This window comes from Gymnoscopelus microlampas (genome assembly GCF_963454915.1).
Source record: "Gymnoscopelus microlampas genome assembly, chromosome: 16".
NCBI classification, from domain to species: Eukaryota; Metazoa; Chordata; class Actinopteri; order Myctophiformes; family Myctophidae; genus Gymnoscopelus; species Gymnoscopelus microlampas.
This window is the reverse complement of record NC_139953.1, coordinates 16,110,230-16,129,980: the sequence shown is the minus strand read 5'-3', so window position 1 is coordinate 16,129,980 and position 19,751 is coordinate 16,110,230. Positions and strand designations below refer to the sequence as shown.

The window sequence follows — 19,751 nt, the reverse complement described above, 5'->3', positions numbered from 1 at the left end:
TGAGCGGGCCCTGAGAGCCTCGTGGTGGCCCTCAAGGCTCTCTGGGAGTCGATGAGTCTGCACCCTAACCCGTAATTACTCATGAGATGACAACGCCTTTACAAGGAGGGGGGGGGGGATAAAAATCAATCATTGTTGAATTTCTATCAGTGAGCGTCCTGAAAATTACCTGTGCAGAAGAGAAAGAGAAATGACCACATAATTCGATCCTCGCCCCCCCACCCTCCCCCCCCCACGACCCACCACATGCACACCTCTCCCACGGACAAAACGGCGAGCGCATTGGAATAGCGACGAAAACCTCAATGGGATCCCTTGGGAGGAATCCAACAAGGCTAAAAAAGGTATCTCTCCCAGTCTTTCTCTTTCTCTCTGCTTCGCCTATGGCGTGGCACTATATACACTGAGGCAACCAATCACCAGTCATCTTTTTTTACCCATTCAATCCGGGGACGCGTCTCTGTCATTTTAGATTTCTTTGAGCCAATCCAAAAATAACAGAGTTAAAAATATTTGCTTTAAAAAATACATAGTCAAGGATTTACACACATCTTTCACGATTTTTCAAAAAACAGCAGATCTACAAGCTCATAGCGCGGCACTCGGTGCCGCGCTATGAGCTTGTAGATCTGCTATTTTTTGAATAGCCCAAAGAAATCTAAAATGACACAGATACATTCCCGGTTTGAATGGGTTAACAGGCTTTGATCAGGCATATTGACCAACGATGAGTCAACACTTAACGATGGTGTGCATGGGCAATTAAAACATTTAAATTTAGTTTAAATAGCTCGATTGCAAATTAAAGTTTCTGGTCATTACAATCGCAGTGGTTGGAAGAAGTACTCAGATGTTTTACTTAAGTAAAAGTGTCAACACCACAATATAAAAATACTCTGTTACACGTAAAAGTCCTGTATTCCGAATTTTACTTGAGTAAAAGTACAAAAGTATGAAATAGTGGAGTAAAAACTACAATGTTTGCCTCTGATATGTAACGGTGTAAAAGTACATAAAGTAAAAGCGTACAGTACTTGAGTAAATGTACTTATCATTCGAATTCCTTGCCCGATCAGCCTACACTCCAACCACTTGCAACCTGGTGTCTGTATTTATATTTCACAGAAAGCTCAATACGTGGCGTTGCATTGTGTTACATTGCATTGCGTCATTCTGAAGTTGTAGATCAGGCATCTTTGCTATATTTGAAAACATGAGCTCACACTTCACAGTGTGCACGTGTGTGTGTGTGTGCTCGACACATTATCAATACAAAAAAAATGTATTTTACAGTACAGACTGTCAGTGCAGTTATGAAACCTGTCTTTATTTGGTCATGGCGAAGCAAAAGCCAGCCACGGGCAAAAAGACAGAACCGATTCCAAGCACCTGTCCTCAGTGGTGTAAAGTAACTAAGTACATGTACATTTACTCAAGTACTGTACTTAAGTACAATTTTGAGGTACTTTTACTTTACTAAAGTATTTCCAATTTTCAGTACTTTTACTTCTACTCCACTACATCTCAGAGGCAAATATTGTACTTTTACTCCACTACAATTATTTGAAAACTTTAGCCACTAGTTACTTTGCAGATATAAATTATGATATTATGAAACATACCACATTAACCACTTTAGCCCTATTTTATACCTAGGCTATTTGAAAATAGCCGATCTACAAGCTCACAACGCGTCGCATCGCGACGCGTTGTGAGCTTGTAGATCTGCTATTTTCTAATATTTTTTGTACTTTTACTTTTGGTACCTTAAGTATATCTCCAATACTTTTGCACTTTTACTCAAGTAACATTTTGAACACAGGCCATTTACTTGTAACTACATTGCAGTATTGATACTTCAGTAGAAAATGTGATGGTGTACTTTTTCCACCACTGGTCATGGCGAAGCAAAAGCCAGCCACGGGGCAAAAATGACAGAAGCGATTCCAATCACCTGGTCCTCCCCACTGAACCCAGACACAGTGCCAGGTCACGGCACGGGGGACAACACGTCCCGTCCCCCCAATGAGGGGGACGTGACTGCGGGCCTGCTGAGATGAAGGTCTCCGTCTTCTCTCAGAAGAACGCTATAGGGCCTAGACGCCCTGCGCTCCTAGCCTGAAGGTTTTTTCTCAGCTGAAAAAAAAGCCTCTCAAAGCAGCATTTACTGCACACTGCGTGACGCTTAAACTCTCCTCCGCAAATCAATACGAGTGAGATTATGTGAGCGACGGGGTGGCGGTTGTGTGTTGTGTGCACAAAAAAAAGAAACCTTTGGTCCTCTGTTGGTGCTACATCAATGTGCTATGTATCGTCTTTGTCATGCGGTGCTATAGGGGTGACAAAACTAAGCTGATGGACCAGTAGATAACCTCTCAAGAACCACACAGGGGCTTGGCTGGTTCTTTATATGGCAGTGGTGCTACGGTATACACTGTAGCAGCTCAACCACCCCAAAGAACCACTGAAGAACCGCCACTTTCGTGAGCGTTCCAAATGCAGTTGCAGTGGTGGAAAGTAAGTACATTTACTCAAGTACTGTACTAAAGTATGCTTTTGAGGAATTTTTACTTTACTGGAGTATTTCCCATTTTCAGTCATTTTACTTCTACTCCATTACATCTCTGAAGCAAATATTGTACTTTTACTCCACTACAATTATTTGAAAATTGTAGTTACTAGTTACTTTTCAGTAGGGGTGTGCCGATATATCGTCCCACGATATATCGCGATACGTTTTCGTGACGATATGTATCGTTTTGGGGGGAAAAAATATCGTTTTTAATTTTTTTTTTTTTACAATCTTGCACCTATAATTGACGGCCAAACTCATGGGGCTACACATGTGTGTGTGCGCGGTCTCCACGCACACACATGGCCCAACTAACTCCACATTTTACCCCAAAATTCCTCAATATTCTGCCTCTGAACCGGCTGCTTCCCATACCGTTACTCTACTTCCATGATGTACAATAAATATGAAACGCATTATGCCCCAATACTATGCAAATCTCTTCCCCAGCGCGAAATTCACTTCCGGGTGCTTATTTTGGTCTGACATCAGAGAACCCACATATTTGGGCATAACTGATATAGGCAGCTCCATATATGGAGATGTCTGACACTATCTGACATCACCATAATGACAGGGGCACAGCCATCACGGTCCCATATTTGGGCATAACTGATATAGGCAGCTCCATATATGGAGATGTCTGACACTATCTGACATCACCATAATGACAGGGGCACAGCCATCACTATAAAGGACCTGGATGCCCTGGCCAATGCCAGTGTCCTCAGCGATGCTACCAATGCCACACACGTCCACGTGTTGTTGCCTTGCAACTCTACTGCACGTAGCCCCTACCCCCTCTACTGCACGTAGCCCCTACCCCCGCAGAGCACACAGAACGACACAGAGACAACAGGAAACTTTACTACGCAGTACACAGAACGACACAGAGACAACAGGAAACTTTACTACACAGTACCCACAACTTCGCACGCAGCCATGGGACCACGCAAAAAAGCTATGCTGGGCAAACGCACACGCAATGCCACTCGCCAGCGTGTGGCTCGCGCAAATGCAGCCGCAAACGCTCTTCAATGTCACAAATACTCTCAACCACAAACTGCATACCACAACATCCCTCTACAATGACATGCCACAGCCAAGACCACTAACTGCGCAGGAAAGGCTGACACAAATCTTCAGATCTGAAAAATTCAACATAACACAGCAACAACAAATTGTACAGTCGCTTGCTCCTAAGCTCACTGCGGAACAAATGGCACTCTGCGAATCCGTCTATCAGGCAGTGCATGCCCCACAAGAAGAAACCATCACACGCCAGTTCATTCTCAACTCCCCTGCAGGATATGGCACAACCTTTACCTTTAAGGTCATTGCTGCTACGATACGCGCAGAGCATGGCATTGTGCTGTGTGTGGGCAGCACAGGCTTGGCAGCACAGAACCTGGAGGGTGGTAGGACCGCTCATTCACGATTTAAGATCCCAATCCCCATTTTCCAAGACTCTGTCTGTGCCATCAACGCAGAGTCCAATCTGGCCAAGCTCATTAAAGACAGCAACTTAATCATCTGGGACGAGATTTTCAGTGTTGACCGCTTTAACGTCGAGTGTGTGGAAAGAACACTGAGGGATCTCATGCACTCACAGCAGCCTTGGGGTGGCAAAACTGTCCTCCTGGGTGGAGACCCAAGGCAAACCCTCCCCGTTATCAAAAGAGCAGGCAGGCCCCAGATAGTTTCAGCATGCATCCAGATGTCAACACTCTATCCTCACATGAAACACCACAAGCTAAACCTCAACATGAGAACACACGGAGCAGAGAAGGACTTCTCCCACTATCTCCTTGCATTAGGGGAAGGAACACTCCCACACGAGGAGGACACAGAATGGCAGGTCCGCATTCAACCCCACCACTTGGTTCACGATCTCCAAACTCTCATTTCATTCACCTTTCCTGACTTGCAAACTGGATGTGTCAACAAAGACAACCTTCTCAATGGCACTGTATACACTCCTCTGAATAATGACATTAGAGAAATCAACAACATATGCCTGGCAGACTTCCCTACAGAACAGAGAGTCTACTTTTCAGCCGACACAATTCTGGAGGACGACCACAAGGACTCCATGCCTGTGGAATTCCTCAATTCACTGACACCCTCTGGAATGCCTGATCATAACCTCAAGTTGAAAGTAGGAGCCCCAGTCATGCTGCTGAGAAACCTGCAAGCAGGTCCCGACCGCACTCTCAAGAATGGCACCAGAATGGTGGTACTGCAGATGATGGACAAAATCATTGAGTGTGAGATTGCAGCTGGCACAAACAGGGGTGAAAAAATCTTCCTCCCAAGGATACCTCACTATGACAGAGATGAGGAGCTTCCCTTCACCTTCATCAGACGACAGTTCCCTATCCGCTTAGCTTTCTCTGTTACCATCAATAAGGGGCAGGGGCAAGAGAACGAACGAGTTGGCATCTACTTGCCTCAACCTGTGTTCGCTCATGGCCAACTCTACACAGCCTTCTCCAGGGGAAAGAGAGCCAGCGCCGTCAAAGTTTTCATTGTGAACAATGATGAGGGAATTACTGACAACGTTGTTTATCCCGAACTCTTTTATTAATCCAAACATGCTCATTCAAACACTTTGCATGTGCTGCTACTCCCTGATTGCATAGTGACAAATGACCTTCATTCTTCAACATAATTGCCATTGCCTTTGTTTGTATTCTCCCCCCAATGCAACATACTGTACACCTGCTCCTGATTAATGCTTCACTGTTAATGTTATTCTGGATGTCATTTCATTTCACTGCTATTTTGCCTTTCTCACATTTACATGTTGCCACCAACACTGTCCGACATCACACCATGCCAATAAACCATGCTATCTAACAAACAATGCAATCTCATTTCAATCAACAACAACCCGCCTACATTCATACCCAATACTTCTCTTGCCTCAATCACATTACTCAACACTACTACTTCCTTGCACACTACATGTACACACCTACACAGTGCGACGTCACGCGGACGCTAGATGTGAGGGCCGCGCAGCGGCCCGAACTTCTAGTCATTATAATCAGGCATGCAAACAGCCCCGAGGTGAAAAGGGTGACAACATGTTGTTTTTTTTTCGGGTCAGGTGTCACACTATTGCCCTATTTGGATTTAAAACGGCTATTGTAGCTGAAAAGCTACAAGTTTGCATGTCTGAATAATGCAAAAACAGAATTATTTGTTTGCATTTACTTTTTTCCTCCCCCATATAGTTTCATAATAAAAAAAAGTGCGTATCGTATCGTATCGATATCGTATCGATATCGTATCGATATCGTATCGATATCGTATCGATATCGTATCGATATCGTATCGAAGTTGTGAGCCAAATATCGTATCGTATCGTTTGGTGAAATTAGTGTATCGGCACACCCCTACTTTTCAGACATAAATTATGACATTATGAAACATACATGAACCACTTTAGCCCTATTTTATACATAGGCTATTTGAAAATAGCCAATCCACAAGCTCACAACGCGTCGCATCGCGACGTGTTGTGAGCTTGTAGATCTGCTATTTTCAAACATTTTTGTACTTGTCGTCCAATTCCGGACTTTTACTTGTAACAGAGTATGTCTACATTGCAGTATTGATACTTTTACCTAAGTAAAACATTTGAGTACTTTTTCCACCACTGTGCCATTGCAGCTATACACAGAAAAATACCTATTTGACCGTGTTGGAGGACAGGACTGTATACTGTACTAGAGCACAAAGCATTTTGAATGAAAGAGTTGTTATGAAGACAGACGGATCATACTCACCAAAACAAGGTTATAGCGTCTTCATTTTCTTTCAATTTGAACCCACGTGTCACAAAGAGAAATAAAAAAATGTTCAGCCTTCAGTGCTGGCCAGAGTGTCTTTGTGACACTGGCAGGTTAAGAAAGTAACCGTGTTTTGCTGCGTACGTTCCTTCTACAGCACCGTATAACTGAATGCAATAATAAGGGCCAGGCAACACAAGAAAGCCGAGCCTGCTAGAACGCCTATTCAAGTTCAAACCTACATTATTCTTTATTGTAACACCCCCCCCACACACACACACACACACACACCCCTCCCTTTTAAAATCATTTTCTCGCATCGACTTGCATTCTGTGGCTGTTCTTCAATATGTTTACACTGCATGACTAAGTCTGGTCTTATTAATGCAAAGAGAAAAAAAACAAGAGGGCACTTTCCCACTCACACAGACAGACAGACAGACAGACAGACAGACAGACAGACAGACAGACAGACAGACAGACAGACAGACAGACTAAACTGAGCAGCACATCTCTGTTCCAAATGAGGCGAGTGCCGGAGTCTACCAAATTGAGCCGAGCTGCCTTTGATGACCCCATTTGTATTCCGCCGCTGCGCTAGCTTTCCCCCTGACCTACGAATGAGAGATAGACGCATGGCCAGCAGGCCGCCCTCCCTCCCACCTGCATCCTCCTCCTCTGCTCGCTGAGCCACCAAAACCAGACCCCCTGGTTACCTTTCAATCCCTCCCAGAAAGCCACCTGGCTCGGTGTCGCCTCGACCATAATTCCCCACGCCAGAGACAAAAGCTGCTGGTTTGGACCGCTTTCTCACGCGGGGCCAGGTGTCTGGGCGCAAATGAAGCATTTCTTTTTTCATCTTGTGTGTGTCTCTCTCTCTCTCTCTGTGTGTGTGTGTTTGGGTGGACGACTGGTGCACAGCCACAGCATGCACCAGCTTGGGTGGCTATTAGCCCATGTTCCGATTCGAAGGTGTTTTTCTTGTGTATTCTGGGCAAAAACTGCCACTGAAAGGGGGGTGGGGGGCGTCGGTGGGTGGATGGGGAGAGAGCAACGTGCAAAGTGTGTTAACAGGCAACATCTGTCTGTACTTGAGAAAACAGGACTGTGTTGAGGAATAATAAGCAAGGCACGATCCCAGACAGGAGGAAACCAAGCGTATCACCTCAGCATTCTCCTCATTTTCTCCCCCTGTGCCCTTTGCTAGAAAAGAAACAACAACAACAGCCACAGAATAAAAGCAGGTGATGTCCATTGGTGTCCATTTCCCAATTTGAAACAAATGTCACAGCTGATGGGTCAAATACGACATAATTGTAATAACAGAGGGGGAGGTACCTGTGGGGAAGTGCTCGTTGATTGGCCAGTTGTCCACCTGCAATGTGGCATTGCCCCCATTCCTGGTGAACCGGACCAGGTGGTATTTACCATCGTTGATGGGTGTGGTGTCCTCCCTCACGCCGATATCCACTGTGCCGATGTTAAATGTCACGCCCACTTTGCCTTGCTCCTGTGTGGCACAAGAGAAAAACACAGAAGAAAACCACATAAGCCAGCAGTTATTGAGCTGATTTTAGACTCGCATTGAGTCTAGCGAAAGCAATTACCGACGCTTAGATTGCACAATAACAAAAGCGACCATTTGCCCGTGCAAACCCATTTTGAAAGCCTGCTGAGTGCCACAGCTATAAGGGTACGGGAGCCACACTTAGCTCCGCATCCACCGGAATTGTCAAAGCCGACAAAAGTGAGATTGTTGACTGCTATTGTCAAACAGTAATGAAACAGCAAACGCAAACGGAAAAAGAGGTTGAATGGAACGGCGTGGTTGAATACCCTCGGCCGGCGCTAATGGTGTACCACCTAAAGGACCCGCGGATGCTAGCTAGCTATGCTTCATTATTCCGCTGTAATGTGATGAAAATAGGCTGCCAGGCGGAGATTGTAATGATGAGTAATGCACTCTGAATGAATCCTGTCACTGCAAAGCTGGCTGGACAGATGTCTCCTCTGCCGTGGCCCCTACAATAACTATATGGACGCCATATGCTTTGTGGAGTCCTCGGAGCTGAGCCGGACACTTACCTACTGTAGCGTGACCCCACGACAATGATACGTGTCATTTAAACTGTTGTACGAGCTCCAGATGATTAGCTTAATGTGCAACATTGTTTTCTCACTCATCAGTAAACAAAACAACATGCAGTATATATTTATCCATTGGTAAAGTTACAATTCAAGGCCAAATTGTCAAATATTATGTAAGAAAGAGGCAAACAACGTGAAAATAGCCAATCTACAAGCTCGGCTATTTTCACAATATGTATCTGTGGAAACGAGTCAAACTAAGTGTACTGTAATGCCTACAATTCCAAGTGCTTGTCAGGGTGGGGGGTCTCCAGTTCAATTAGGATTATTTTGGGGCGGTCGCTGCCTGAAAAGTTTGGGAACCCTTGTTCTAAGACGAAGTGTAAATCGGGCATCATCCTCCACCTCGATCCGCCAAACCCCCTCCCTCCCTCTGCCCCTCTCATCTTCATGATCTGCCAGCGTGTTTTTTTCCCCCATTTTTTTTTTTCGCGGGTGCTTGTACATTCATGGGCACATGTAGGCGTCACAAGGAACGCGTTTCAGAGAGCGGAGGCCGGGGGTTTGAGCGAGCATGCGACGAGGAGGCAAAGGCCGTTTGTTTTCCATTTGTTTTAATCCCCCGTCGGGATTCTCTCTCAGTGTAATTACCTACTTTAGAGGCTCCGAGCGTGAGGGACTGTTTGTCATAACAAAAGCAAAAAATTAGGATGCCTGGCACGGGGATGACTCGCGCCGTTAACAGACCGGCCCTCGTCTCCGACGCCAACAGTCGGAAACCTGGGACTTTGATAATGTCAGCCCACACTTAGCATCGCCTGTCCAGGTCCATGCTCTGATTAGGGAACCGCATTTAATCTTACCAATCTGTTTTTAACATCACAGGGCCTCTCATAATTGCTATAGGGAAGCACTTAATAACTCCAACCTATACTTAACAGCCTTAACAGTGTGCTCTGATATGGCAGATTATACGGCGTTGCGCTAGACCACCCACTGACTGTTATATTGAGTATTTTATAAGCTGCTACCTTATAGATGGTGCTCCAGGCAATTGGGGGAAAAATAAGCTGCCGTTTACGTGGGGGAGGTGGATATTATTCGCGGTAACCTTACAGTGCACAGTCAAGAGATGCAGCTTTCGAAATTCAACGTTTGTACAATCCTGTATTTATTGGCACAGTCGTTTTTCAATGCACAAGGAAGAAAATATGACCTTAAGGATACCATATGTAGAGTATTTTCCACCATGCATACTCACTGTATCTACGGAGGAGGAGCGGGGCGTGGGCATGGAAGTCTAAAAGGCTTGTTCATCAAGCTTGTATCTATTGTGCGATCGTCTAATGAGTGCACCCTGGAAACGCGGAACGAAAACAACACGCAGCACTCCCTTCATAAAGCGCCTCTCAATTAGAATGTTGTCTTTGTTGCTGTGTGTTTTTCAGTGGCGGGGTTCAGGTGCCGTGGGTGTTTTTGTGGATTGGCTGCGCAGAGCGTAATGTTTGGTAGTTATCGGAGAGAGAAGTTCACGCTCGTTCCGCGTGAAAGCAGGATACTGTCGAATTAACCACCACTCATCGAAAAACAAGCAGTAATTGTGCATAGCTCCCCAGGTAAGTCCTCTTAACCGATAACTAGCCTGAGGATCTGGGCTATATTTATAATATAGCTCATGTACTTTCACACTATTCACATGAAACACACACACGCACGCACGCACACACGCACGCGCACACGCACACGCACACGCACACGCACACGCACTCCTCTTTTGTCTGCTCGTAAAAAGAGACTTCATGTCATTATAATGTGCTCAGGCCCACAATGCAGCGAACACAGCGGTGGAGCTCGTCTCGGTAACAATCTTCCGGCGGCGGGCTCACCATGGTAAAAGGAACAACGCTGGAGAGACAAGAGAAACCCATCTGCTAAAAGCAGAGGCACGCGCTGCTCACACAACTGCCTCGGCACTCACTTAACATCTCGGGCCGGAGAGGAGGCAGTAAAAGCCCTCTTTATTTAAGTAGTCATCGTTAAAATGGAAATGCCACTTAGAAGTGGCACGCGAACGAGCGTTGTGCACAGACGTGCATAATATCATATGCAGATCCAGGCACACAGGACACATGCAAATGCCTGCATGTGCGAGTGCACGCGCGCGCACACAGACACACCAGCGCGCGCACGCACAAAAACATACTGTAGCCCATTGGTTCTCAAAGTGGGGTCCGGGGACCCCTAGGGGTCCTTGAGGGGGTTCCCGGGGGGTCCCCAGCAAAATGTGTGAATATAGCATCACAATCATTTTTACCTTTTATACTTTGGCTATTCAAAAATAGCAGATATACAAGCTCATAGCGCGGCACCGAGTGCCGCGCTATGAGCTTGTAGATCTGCTATTTTTGAAAAATCTTGCAAGATTTGTGCACATCTTTTAATATATTTCTTTTAAAGCGAACATTTTAACACAAATCTTTACTTCTGGGAGTCCCTGGCACAACATATTTTCAGATGGGGGGTCCGCGGCCAAATACATATCAATTTGGGGGTCCCTGGCATGAAAAGGTTTGAGAACCACTGCTGTAGCCTATGCAGGCAGACTAGCTGGCTAAGGTAGGCATGCACACAGCAAAGTGCTGATAATTTAATGTGACAAGGGGATGTTGGGATATTGTGCGCTGTGCCGTGAAAAGAATATACTATAGAGGGCTCCTGTCTGCTCTGGTTCGCTAATGACAGGCCTAGAACGACAGCAGCGTCACACAACACGTTTGATGGCGCAAGACGTAAAAAACACAGACGTGGGACAGACGCGTCACCGTCAGCGCTATAGCCGTAACATCCTCTGTGACCTTCAGAAGCCCTACTGGCAGCTCTGGGCTCTCCTGTGTACTCCCATCAAAGCCACATCACCGGCCCCGCTAATACCTACAAACAAAGACAGATCGTCAACCCCCTGGCCGCGGTACAAACACAAACAATGGAACACGACAAGCCGCCGCACTACACCCCGCGGCTATACCGCTGCGCCGTAGCCTCCGGGCACTGCGGGCTCGCTGTGTGTGTGTGTGTGTTCCCCCCGCACTACCCTTGGTGTCCGGCTACCCTCCCGCCACCCACCTACCCGCCTGCCTGCCTGCCTGCCTGCCCCCCCGCTCTGCAGCATCGTTTGATTGACAGATCCAATTACGCTTTTTATTGGCCTGTCGCTCGCGAGGCGGGAAGGCACTTCATTGTCTCCTGAGCAAAGGGGAAAAATGGCTATTGTTCTCTTAGTGGGAAAAGATGATGGCTGCTATTCCAGGGGTAAACAAATGATGCAGTGAAAATCACTTTCAAACACGCTCGCGTGCACACGCGCGCGCGCATACAACTCATTCGTAAACATAAGCACAATGGGGAGCAGAAATTCATGCAAACGCACGCACACGCGCACGCGCACACACACACACACACACGCACACGCACACGCACACGCACACGCACACGCACACGCACACACACACACACAAATGGGTGCACCCATAAAGTTGCAAAGCGTAACCTTGCGCAGTGTGTCTTTGTTTCAACGACCTTACATAAGCAGCACAAACACCGCACTCAATAACAAATTACATTGGGGACAGTGACAATTAACTGCTATGTTGTGTTAAAGTGCTTTTTATGTTCAAACAGCCACCCACACACACACACTGTATGATGCCCGTCGTACGCAGCGACTGCTTCAGCACCACTTTACTGTGAAAACACACAATGAGATTATGTTGGCGGCATGCTACCGCAGGAAACAGCGCGAGCGTTTGTGTCTGCATGTCTGAGCGTGTGTGTGTGTGTGTGTGTGTGTATGTGTGTTCCTGCTTTTTTGTGACCAACACTGATTGCAGTTGGGCTACACACTACACTGGTGCAGGCCAACACACCTGGGCTCAGCACGGGGAGCTCCAGGGGTCCCACGTGACGTGATACACACAGACACCAATAATCAGGCCCGTCGCGATCCAATTCGGGGGCTCCGATCGATGCCGCCAACACACAGAGGCCCCCCCCGGGCAGAGAGCATCAGTTAACTCTTTAAGACCGGGAACGCATCTGTGTGTCATTTTTAGATTTCTTTGGCTAATACGCTATTCAAAAATAGCAGATCTACAAGCTCATAGCGCGGCACTGAGTGCCGCGCTATGAGCTTGTAGATCTGCTATTTTTGAAAAATCATGAAAAGTTGTGCAAATATTTGATTTTTTCCCTTTTTTTTGGCAGACATTTGTAACTCAAATCTTTGCTTCTGGGGTTTCCTGGAACTAAATATTTGACAAATGTTCGCTTTAAAAAATATATAATCCAAACTTTTGCCACGGATTTTCAAGATTTTTCAAAAATAGCAGATCTGCAAGCTCACTTGCACTCGGTGCCGCGCTATGAGCTTGTAGATCTGCTATTTTTGAATAGCCAAAGAAATCTAAAAATGACGTTCCCACTCTTAATGGGTTAAAGCGGCAGTGGACCCACAGCCTCTTGAAGGACAGCTGCTGTTGCACGGAGGATATGGGCTTCTTCTACTCAATATGACGTCATCCCCCAACTCACCCAATAGCTTCTCTAGAAAAGTATCTATCCACAGACCTAGATAGATACACACATGTCGGGGCTGCTTTGCGGCGGCGAGAAGGGTTGAATCGGTTCATTTAGCTCTGCAGGGGTGGGGGAGAAAAGCCCAACAGGAGAGGGTGTCTGCAGGCATCAAGAAGTTACATTTCAGACTTTTAAAGAGAGTTTTTGATGCCACCTAGAATGGCATGCGTGTTGTTAACCATATTGACTATTCACTTTTCTCAAGAATCGATCGCTTTTACCCATGAAGCCATTAGTTTGCTGTCTTACAGAGAACGCAGATTGCTACCTCGCTTGACTGAATCCAACCGAAGCAGAAAGAAAAGGCTACAGAATTGCTCCCACTGACTGTAGAACCATTTAGATTGCCATCAATGCTGCCTGGTAATGTAGAAGCACATAATATAAACTCTAGTGGTCTCACGTGACTTAACCTAAAAAGCATCTGTGCACATAAAGATCATATATATATTTTTTTTAATCACTTGGCAAAACAGTCGCAAAAAACAGTCGCAAAAAATAATCACCTCACAAAATATGTAAGAGCTTTCAAAAAATAATTTAATACAATTTAATGCCTTGTAAGGCCTTATTAATAAATATGAATTTAAAGCTATTTAAGACTTTTTAAAACCGTGGCCAACATGGAGACCAGAAGAAATGGCTCAATGCGTATAAGTGTGACATGAATGCACACAGTGAATAGTGTGACCCATGTAAAGAGACATACTGTAATGCTGAACTTTCCTCAGGAAGCAAGTTAAGGTCAGGGAATGTCTCTAGAACTCAGGGGATGGAAGCATAGTGCAATGGGGTTAAGGATTTTTTCCCCGCTTTCCAACACAGGGTATCACATTGCAACCTAGTGTTGGTTGATATCTGGTATCTGCCTGGGCAGCGAGTAACGTTAGTTGTATCTGGACGGACCCGTGGATCCATATTATAAGGATCCCAACAGGGGAGAGAGGAAGATCTGATATCAAAAATCTGAACACGTCCCTGGGTGGAAGTTTGGGTTACATATCCCACCAACCCCCCCCCCCCCCCCCCCCCCCCCCCCCGCCTTTCATCTGACATCAGCGCTCAAGTTAGCTTTTGCGGTCTGGAGCCATCAAAACGGGATCATGGAAGCAGTAGAGGCAGGATCGATAGGCTGGAGAGAAGCTATAGGACCAACGTGGATTTTTTTTTTGGATTGATGCACCTGGCCTTCATAGCAACCGGCGGTCATTTATTGTCAGTAATTGACAGAGATAACTCAGTGGATGGTGCAGTGATTTGTAGCTGTCGGCTCTCGTGTACGTCATCATCTCTCAAGTCGAGACATTTTGCTAAAGTTTGTTAATTCTAGACGCGGATGGGGTTAACCACGTCTTAAACCCTATATACTTTTCTGACCGGTGTCCCCCAGGGCTCTATCCTTGGCCCCCTCATTTTCTCTCTTAGCTGAAAATACCCGATAGGGACGCAAGGGTTCCCAGTGGTTAAAGTCTGCATTTCCGTAGTGCCTTTTAAGCGCTGTACAATGTGGGTCAAACACCCATTCACACACCGATGGTGGAAGCAACCATACAAGGTACCAACCAAATCCAGTGTCTTGCTCAAGGACACTTCCTCACAGAGCCAGGAGGAGCCAGTAGGGATGGAACTGGGAACCTCCTCCTGACCTTCACTGCCACTCAGAGGTTGGTGCAAAAATGATCAGCTATTCCACAGGCACAGGAGTCATTTCTTTGTGCATCTGACGGTCAAATAATTAGATGGGCCCCATTCCAAGCTGGAGGAACACATTAAAGTATCTGGATTAAATAAGGCTTTCCTACAATCCTGAAATTGCGCGGATAACCCTCTCAGCGGAATCTTCGAACATGAATTACCGAACGTTTGATTGACTTAGACCACGCCAATATTCCATCCCGTTTTCTCAATTTACGCAATGGGTCTAGGTTTAATTTGCAACTGTTTAGGTTTGACCAAAGAAGCTGAAGCAATCACTGTGCTAATCATTCTTAAATGTAATGTTCATCCAAAAAAAACCTTGGTGTAGTTAGTTACTCACCACCTCCAGCAGAAAGAAATGACTTGGTAGTTTGGGCTTAGCGTTTGTGGGAGGGCCAAGTGGTTTGTTAAACCACTTATAGCATTATAAGGTGATTAATGGTTTTGGCAGTTCCCTCCGAGGACACACACACACACACACACACACACACAGATTAAATAAATTATTATGATATTAATCGGTCCAGCGGTTTGCGAGATTAGCTCCGAATAGACGCAAAAGAGACGCACAGACCCTCTTATAGACAGCTATAGCCTCTTGGAGAGTCACGCCATACTGTATATATATATAAAAGAAATGAAAGAAAAATAATTACAAGAAAGCAATTTTCTAATGCATTAGGGGCAGAGAAGGGTGAGGCATGCCGAATGTTAAATTTTGTCAAGGGGATTCAGATTTCTTCGCGGAGGCTCCTGATGTACCTTAATGCACCATTCCAATAAACATTCCCCTGAAAGCTATGAATTCCCATTAATCATTAATTCATCGTTCAACGTTCATTTAAACATTCATAATCGGCTGCAGAGTGGTTGAGGGCCTATGTGGGAGGATATGGCAGCTAGGCACAAAAGCCTGCAAGCTTCTGAAATATTGATCACACCTAAAAGAGCCCGGGAGGCCTCGTCCAGGCTATTTTTCACACCTGAGAGAGTCAGGAACAACTTCATCAAAAGGACAGGAACAAAATGGCCTCCGTTTGCTGCCTTTTCTTTAGCATTACTGTAGGTAATTGCTTGGGTAATACGGGGCGAGTCCATTAGCCAGTTGGTTAATGCCCAGGAGGAGTGCCGGCCGGCTTTAGCCTTCCGAGCCTTAAGTCTTGAGAAAAGTAAGAGGCCGCTGCATTTTTAATAGAAACAAGCGGACGCATTGTGAAGGGGGAAGGTAATGGCTTTGACTCTTGTGCCAGGGCTCAATGTCAAACTTTGGAGGCTCGACTCCTTTGATCCTCTGCCGCAGCATATGAATCGCGCAGGGTCAGCCCTTATCAATTATTTATGCCCACTCTTTCTCCATTTCCTGTTTGTCCGCTCTTGTGGCTGTAACTTGCCCTGACACTAATGGTGGACGGCCTGGTGAAAACATTTATCAATGTTACCGCAGAGTCCTCCCAGGGTCTGTCCTATCACTTTCAGCCTCTTGCTAGCTGAGAGCAGCTGATTCTAATCATCACAGCCACTCTTTAAGTCTATGTGTGTGTGTGCCCCATTGCTCCATCAAGTTAAAAGTTGGTGCAAAGTTACTGTTTGCACCAGAAAAAAACCTTTAGTAAAAGAAAAAAAGACAAAAATCTCATCATTTGAGGACATTCTTTTTGAGTACTGGATGTCTTTTCAAACTAGCTTATTAGTACTTCTTTTCTCGTTTACAGAAGGGTAATGAAGAGGGTTGTTGCTAAAAGGCCTGGCTGCGGCCCCTGTATTGCGAAATGGCTTTTAAAGAAAAAGAAAATAGGCGATCTACAAGCTCACAACACATCCCATCGTGATGCTTTTTGAGCTTTTTTTTTTTCAATCTTCTTTCCAGTTACCGCTGGGGCCCACTTCCACCACTCTCAATTATAGGGTTTGTAAAAGTTTTCCTGGTGGAGAGAACAAAACAGCATTCAGAGCAAGGTTATCATAGTTTTGCATTGTCATCGTTTTTATTCTGTTGTTACTTTGAGTTTTCAATTTCAGCCTTAGTTTTAATTCATTTTTAAAGCGGATTTGCTAGTTTAGTTTAGTTTTCTTTTTTGAAAAGGCTCAGTTTTAGTTTAGTTTTGAATAGTTCTAGTGTTTTTTTTTGTAATAAGGAGTAGTAAAAGGGTTGAGATTCAAATAGCTAAGTTAGTTAGTTATAGCAGGTAACTATAATGATCAGAAACATCCACTGTGTTTTGGAGCTGTGGCGGTGTTGACTTTCAAAGGGTGCAGAAGAGCGATGCTGCATTTCTCTCTGCTCTCCACGGTTGGAATTATGCGTGGCAGAAGTGATTATAATGCGCACGGCATAATTACAAGCCTGCTAAACCACAGAAGCGTAGTGAAACATCAGCCATGAATTTCCATCTGAAGGCCTGACCAGCCAATACAGTGCTTCATTTGCATCATTACCATGCAGAACTGCCAGTAACATGTACTGCAATCAGGGTCGTGGGCCACACACACACACACACACACACACACACACACACACACACACACACACACACACACATCCAAATCGTCCATTTGAAAATAGCAGATCTACAAGCTCACAATGCGTCACGATGCGACGCATTGTGAGCTTGTAGATCTGCTATTTTGAAAAGATTTTTGTACATTTTATACATTTTAAAATACCAATACGTTTACTCAAGTAAATTCCACCACTGCTCGTGGGGACATTTGGCACACATTTGAATGCCCAGGCATGAATATGAACGTACATACTACGTATATGTACACTCTAGTTCTACACTCCATTTTCATATTAACACAGAACAATTGGACTGATGCTTTGTAACAGCTGCTTAGTGGGAGGCTGGCCATAAATCATACATTTTGTACCATTCACTCCCTTTTGAGGAGTCACTGTGGGCTTGCTGCCCCTGTCTGTTATAGTAGAGAAAAAAAGCGTGTCTTCTGTGACCTCTCAGTGCGCTTGGTTGGGCCGCGCGCTGCGCGTTGCGACGGGGGGCTCATAAAAAAAAAAAGGAAAAAAAAAAGAGCCAATGAATAGGATTTGTTGCTAGATGGAATAATATGCTGTGAAAGTCCATTAGGGACAGGGCTAATGAAATTGAAACAGCTTGGTGATCAAATTAGAATCTGTTCGGCAGATATTTAATTTAATGTGCTGGTGAATTCCAGCACTTTCTGTTAGGTGGCCTCGGAATGAAACTCCCGCGCCATAAATCAACCACGCAACACATTTCATCCCACGTTCTCGCTCCGCACCTTATTTATCCCCAAATGAAGAAGAACAACCTTGCAACAACACTGTAATTTGCAACACACACACACACACGCACGCACGCACGCGCGCACACACACACACACACACACGCGCACACACACACACACACACACACGCACGCGCGTGCGTGCGCACACACAGACATACATGAAGGAATGAGGCAAAATCTCAAGCTTGCTTTAAATCTTTAGAAGAATATGAGAATTTATTTTTTTTAAAGATGAAGAGTCTAAGAGCCCCGCTACCAGACCCCATGAGGCGCTCCACTAGTCATCATCAAAGTCTGCCCATTCGACTTCACAATATCTCGCGTGCAAAGTGGAAAATGGCGACGGAAGCCAACGTCGCCATCCTCAGAGAGCCTAAAGAAACGAGTGGAAGGGAATATTATGTCAAGAAGAGCCACATCACTACAGATAGAAAACTTTTTTTTGGATGTGTTTTTCTACAGAAGAACATACAGGCAACTTTTTTTTTGGTATTACAAGTGGGACCCTAAATAATAGACAAAACATTAAAGATTTGAATGATAATGATGCCAATAAATAAGAACTTTAAAGTATACTGGGTTGGGATCCATTGATCCAAGCGATTGATTGATCATTAAAATAAACAACATGCTCCGAAAATGCCCGCGGCCCACCCATCTGACCACTTAACACGGCGGCCGAGGTTAAGGGGTCAGATGGCAATGGGCCGCGAACGCTCTCAAGATTTTCGAGTGGGCCCTGATCCAGGACAAAAAAGCTTGGGAATTCCGCTGTCATAAAGAGTAGCACATCCTTTCAACAGACACACATGAGATCAGCTAGTCCAGTGGTTCTCAACCAGTGGTCCAGGGACCACCAGTAGTCCTTGAAGCGGTTCCAGGTGGTCCCCAGCTAAATGGAGAGTTGGTAACCAAGTGGCTTTAACTCTTAAGAGTGTAAAATGAAACAAAATGGACCCTTACGGGTCCATTTTGTTTCATTTTCCGCTCTCAAGAGTTCAATTATTGTTAAACATCTGCATTACTTAATCAAGGAATTGTTATTTTGATCAACGTTGGCCTGTTATCTCTCCTATGGTACCAAAATCAATACATCATGGAGTCTTGGGTCCAGAGAGTCTACATCTCATCAAACGGCGGTCCGTCTCTCAAATGCCGAATAAATAATGGACCTTGATATGAAAAAAATAGTTTGAAAACCACTGAGCTAGTCTAGTCTGAAGTGCTCTTTGTATTCTCCAAACCCCCGCCCCGCCACAGGAGACAGCATCCACTGCATGACAAAAACCCAGAGCAAGCAAGGAGATGAGAAAGGATGCCGGAAAAACAACTTTGAGCTGCGTGTGACTCAATTAGATGGAGATTCAAACACATCGTTCCATTCGAAATGCGAGGGATGATTATTGGAGGAAAAGGTGACACGGAACACAATACAAAACTAGAAACTCTGAATGCGAGGTGGAGTTCCTGCTGCTACCAAAAAAAAAAAGGGATACGGTATTATAGAATGGATGCTGCTGCTGCCACTCATGCAGCTATACAACCAGCGGCTTGCTTGGATCTTGCTTTCTTTGAACATCAAGCAGAGCCTGGACCACAGTTCTCACACTAGAGAGGGAGGATGAGGATGAGGAAGAGAGAGAGAGAGAGAAAGAGAGAGAGAGAGAGAGAGAGAGAGCACGTAAGAAGTTCCCA

The 19,751-nt window shown here is 45.3% G+C and overlaps 1 protein-coding gene across 1 annotated transcript in view; it reads right to left on the bottom strand.

The window, feature by feature from the left end:
• The window catches only part of nrxn3b (neurexin 3b), a gene marked incomplete at its 5' end in the record, with an annotated part of 438,909 nt that overhangs the window by 49,357 nt on the left and 369,801 nt on the right, over positions 1-19,751 (bottom strand). Inside the window, 1 exon segment of the mRNA XM_084082398.1 lies at positions 7,708-7,879. Coding sequence (XP_083938524.1) covers positions 7,708-7,879 — 172 coding nt within the window.